The 5,039-nt window shown below is 41.3% G+C and overlaps 1 protein-coding gene across 1 annotated transcript; it reads right to left on the reverse strand.

Annotated features, from left to right (window-relative positions):
• Positions 1–1,868: 1,868 nt before the first annotated feature.
• LOC134256811 (uncharacterized) lies at positions 1,869–4,340 on the reverse strand. The gene is made up of 5 exons (XM_062739473.1): positions 4,240–4,340; positions 3,875–3,961; positions 2,757–3,420; positions 2,109–2,705; positions 1,869–2,057 (listed from the first exon to the last, which is right to left on the reverse strand). The coding sequence occupies exons 1-5, from the start codon at positions 4,338–4,340 to the stop codon at positions 1,869–1,871; spliced, it is 1,638 nt and encodes a 545-aa protein (XP_062595457.1).
• Positions 4,341–5,039: the final 699 nt, after the last annotated feature.

The raw sequence follows: 5,039 nt of genomic DNA on the forward strand, positions 1-5,039 counted from the left end.
ATGTGGGGCTCCTCGCTCTCTCTTAGAGGATGTTAACCCCCCCCCCCCAACTCCTTCTAGATCCACCACTACATTACTTCTCTTTTGGTGTTGAGATGTGGCGGGAAAGTGTTTGGCACATTGTAAAACGCGCTCTATCCTAGTCTCCTGGACGAACATGTCGTAATATTCTTTGCTTTTAAGAAATCAATATTTCATCATATTTTTGAAAAACATCTATAGGAAATGTTTAAATATACACTTCATTTCAAATAAATACAGCAGATCCTGTTTTAAAAAGAGAAAGTAAAATTGTTGATTTACAACGCGGTCTTTGTTTTAGACTATGCCTAACACTCGTACCAATTTTCTCCGCACTTCAGTTATATAATAGTTTGTCAATCAGGATTGGATAAAATATTTACCCCATTATTTATAAAATTTAATTTTACGATTATTGTGCTTTTTCTAAACATTTAGACAATCTTTGTTTAATATTGACTCGCCAGCGATATGAATATACTGAATGTTGAATATTTTTATTTAAATTGTTAACTCCGCAGAAACGCACAGCGACTTAAAACTTTCATATCATATAACCGACCGCCTCCTGGCGGCCGGTAATAAATTTAAAGGTGGCGCTTTTACCGCATTTTTTATCAGTGATGTAAGCAACCATCGAACTTGTTGAATGCGTAAATTATTCTTGATCATTTGATTGTATACTGTTTAACGTCCCTCTCCAGAATATTTCACTGATATGGAGACGTCACCATTGCCGGTGAAGGACTGCAAATTTGGGCCTATGCTCGGCACTCAGGGCCATTGAGCAGGGAGGGATCTTTATCGTGCCACACCTGCTGTGACACAGGGCCTCGGTTTATACGGTCTCATCCGATAGAGCGCCCCGTTTAGTCGCCCTTTACGACAAGCAAGGAGATACTGAGGAACTATTCTAACCCGGATCCCCACGGGATTCATGATCAATTGATGTTCATGATTTCGAATCTTGAGGCATGACACAGTAACCGCTGAAAAAACGAGTACCTGCAATATTTCAGAATTCTTCCATAACTTTATGTGCCATTTCACAGACAGGAAAGACGATAACTTGCCTGAAGGGTCGGATAATGAGGGAAGTCACGGCCCGAATTTCCCTCCCGGCAGCAGTCTTGGAGATGCACTGTCTCCTATCAGCAGCTGTGAGGCACAAGTGGCCAAAACTCGAACTCAAAGCAAGAAAGAGAGAAAATCGAAGACATGCAATATTCCTGGTAGTCTCGCGTTCTAAATCAAACCATATTTCGTCCTATCTTAAAAATATTATCTCTAAAATCCCGTGGAGCGGGAAGTGACCTTGCATAACGACGATTGCGTCGCAGACGTCTATGCAGAGCTGCCATGTTGAGTTTTCTTGAACATTTCTCAAGACTTAATAATGCTTAGAATCCAACTTAAAAATTTTATGACTTGAAAAAAAAATGAGAATTTTTTATGGTCAGCAATTTTGCTCAACGCTTAGAAATAAAAAAAAATTCTGGATATAAATTGAGATGAGAACTTTTTTTTGTCTGGGAATTGTTATCTGGTCACAAGGCCCAAGTGTCCACGGTCAATATTCTTTCGTTTTTCGGTTGTTGGATTTGCTGTCTTCCTGTCTCTTTGTACCCTTCGGTTCTAATTTAAATTGTGATTGGAAAATTTGATTATTCTTAAATTATTCAGATAGAACAACCGAGTCCCATAAAAGAACCCGAAAACGTTACAGTTCTTTCTACCACCCGAGTGTCCAAGGTTCCATCTACCACCCGAGTGTCAAAGGTTCCTTCTGCCACCTGAGTGTCCAATGTTCCTTCTACCACCTGAGTGTCCAAGGTTCCTTCTACCACCTAAGTATCCAAGGTTCCTTCTACCATCTGAGTGTCTAAGGTTCCTTCTACCACTGGAGTGTCCAAGGTTCCTTCTACCACCTGGGTGTCTAAGGTTTCTTTTACCACCTGAGTGTCCAAAGTTCCTTCTACCATTGGAGTGTCCAAGGTTCCTTCTACCACTTCAGTACCCAAGGTTCCTTCTTCCACCTAAGTGTCCAAGGTTCCTTCTACCACCTGAGTGTCCAAGGTTCCTTCTACCACTGGAGTGTCCAAGGTTCCTTTTACCACTGGAGTGTCCAAGCTTCCTTTTACCACCGAAGTGTCAATGGTTCCTTCTACCACCTGAGTGTCCAAGGTTCCTTCTACCACTGGAGTGTCCAAGGTTCCTTCTACCACTGGAGTGTCCAAGGTTCCTTCTACCACTGGAGTGTCCAAGGTCCCTTTTACCACTGGAGTGTCAATGGTTCCTTCTACCACCTGAGTGTCCAAGGTTCCTTCTACCACTGGAGTGTCCAAGGTTCCTTCTACCACTGGAGTGTCCAAGGTTCCTTCTACCACTGGAGTGTCCAAGGTCCCTTTTACCACTGGAGTGTCAATGGTTCCTTCTACCACCTGAGTGTCCAAGGTTCCTTCTACCACTGGAGTGTCCAAGGTTCCTTCTACCACTGGAGTGTCCAAGGTTTCTTCTACCACTGGAGTGTCCAAGGTCCCTTTTACCACTGGAGTGTCAATGGTTCCTTCTACCACCTGAGTGTCCAAGGTTCCTTCTACCACTGGAGTGTCCAAGGTTCCTTCTACCACTGGAGTGTCCAAGGTCCCTTTTACCACTGGAGTGTCAATGGTTCCTTCTACCACCTAAGTGTCCAAGGTTCCTTCTACCACCTGAGTGTCCAAGGTTCCTTCTACCACTGGAGTGTCCAAGGTTCCTTCTACCACTGGAGTGTCCAAGGTTCCTTCTACCACTGGAGTGTCCAAGGTCCCTTTTACCACTGGAGTGTCAATGGTTCCTTCTACCACCTGAGTGTCCAAGGTTCCTTCTACCACCTGAGTGTCCAAGGTTCCTTCTACCACTGGAGTGTCCAAGGTTCCTTTTACCACTGGAGTGTCCAAGCTTCCTTTTACCACCGAAGTGTCCATGGTTCCCTCTACTACCTGAGTATTTAAGGTTTCATCTACCACTGGAGTGTCCAAGGTTCCTTCTACCACTGGAGTGTCCAAGGTTCCTTTTACCACCTGAGTGTCCAAGGTTCCTTCTTCCACTGGAGTGTCCAAGGTTCCTTCTACCACTGGAGTGTCCAAGGTTCCTTCTACCACTGGAGTGTCCAAGGTTCCTTCTACCACTGGAGTGTCCAAGGTTCCTTCTACCACTGGAGTGTCCAAGGTTCCTTCTACCACTGGAGTGTCCAAGGTCCCTTTTACCACCGAAGTGTCAATGGTTCCTTCTACCACCTGAGTGTCCAAGCTTCCTTCTACCACTGGAGTGTCCAAGGTTCCTTCTACCACTGGAGTGTCCAAGGTTCCTTCTACCACTGGAGTGTCCAAGGTTCCTTCATTATGAATTGTAAAATCTCTGAAATTGTTTAAAATAATTATTAACAGACACTTTCTTTTTAATTAAATGTTTTTATATGTGTTAAAAACAAATTATAGGTACTAGCTTTGTTGAAGTTTCCATTGTCGAAAGGTAGCGCCTTACGGAAGTTTCCGGTGTTGATAAAAATCGGATACATGCCATAAAGCAGCTACATGTGACGAGAAACCACGACAAACCGTTTGGGAACTATCACCAATTGTATTAAAATCCTACAAAAATTATGTGTGGATTAAGTTTTAAGTCAGTGAAATAAACTTATAAGTGAATTAACAATCCTTTAAAAATATTTTTGTTACTTCTTACACAATTTCACTTGATAACAATGCTAAATCCCATGTGAGCTTAAAAGGTGCATTGAGCTGTATTATTAATTCAAAGTTGCTTACATTGTCATCACTTCCCATTTCCTTTTAATGCCTCTAATCCTTACCCCCTCCTTAAGTGCTTGTTTGGAAATATCACTGCCAGTTGTGTGTCAGATATATTAAAAATATCCTCACTGATCTCGAGAAGATTGCTGTAAAGATATATCAAAATGATATAAATGAAATGTAGAGACAATATTCTGTATTTCTTTTTTTTAAAATGAATAAGATAAAATAAATTATTAAATACTTGTTCATAAATAAATGGCAAAAATTAAAAATGATAATGAAATGAATCAAGCTCCATCTTAAACAAGGGCACCGCTAAGCGGAGCATCCCCTCGCGGCAGGAACATCTCTGGTAATGGTAATATCTCATGAGAGACAAATTCTCTAGAGGGACATTAAACATGTCAAAAATTGATAGTACAAAGTATCTTCTTTAATGTCCCTCTCATGAATATTTTGCTCATATGAAGGCTTGTCCGTGAGAGCTGCCCATTTTTTCTCATAATATGCACTGACGGCCATTGAGCAGTGCGAGATCCTTTTGTACCAGCATCTATTGGGACATTGGCCCTTGGTTTACACGGTCTCATTCGAAGGATCAGTCTTCACGTCCCACAAAGGGATTCAAATCCGCAACATTAGGATCAACTTCTTTACTTTTGACAAAATAATGAGTGGAGTGTTGTTGTTGATCCAATTTTTTTTTTGCAAAATGCAACGCGCCTTGGTTGGTGGAGGTGCATAACATTGATACCCAATTTGGGGTAGTAAAATTTAATAAAAGGTATTAAATTGTTTTTCAGCTCTCTTTATTTCTTTAAAAAAATTATAGGGGGTGGGGGTGTCTATTTTTAACAAAAATCATAGCATTTAAGTTGGGAATTGGGTGGCGGTCATAAGATGCATATGTAATTGGGCAGTTTCCCTTATACCGAAACACTGTGCCGGATAATTATGCCACTTCCAAAGTGGCATTTTGGCGCCCGCCAAATCCTCACTTCACATGAAAATCATGTATACCAAGTGGTAGACCATCACTCACAGAGTTCATAACTACCTTTGTTACAGGTAAATCTCACCTGTCAGGTGAGAAAATCACCTTTGAACAAAAAATTCCCATAGGAAAAATAAAGTTCCTGTAGGAAAAATAAAATTCCTGAGGGATATTATCAAAATCCTGCAGGATTTCTTAATTTCCTGTGGGATATTTAAGAAATCCTA

Source organism: Saccostrea cucullata, unplaced genomic scaffold, assembly GCF_032062105.1.
Source record: "Saccostrea cucullata isolate Sc308-1 unplaced genomic scaffold, CSIRO_AGI_Scuc_v1 ctg1836, whole genome shotgun sequence".
In the NCBI taxonomy this organism is placed as follows: domain Eukaryota; kingdom Metazoa; phylum Mollusca; class Bivalvia; order Ostreida; family Ostreidae; genus Saccostrea; species Saccostrea cuccullata.

Coding starts and splice junctions, on each gene's coding strand:
- LOC134256811 (XM_062739473.1), bottom strand. CDS start 4,340: ATGGCCGTCAGTGCATATTATGAGAAAAAATGGGCAGCTCTCACGGAC. Junction 3,962..4,239: donor GACATTAAAGAAGATACTTT/GTACTATCAATT, acceptor ATATCTTTACAG/CAATCTTCTCGAGATCAGTG. Junction 2,706..2,756: donor GAACCTTGGACACTCCAGTG/GTAGAAGGAACC, acceptor TTGGACACTTAG/GTGGTAGAAGGAACCATTGA.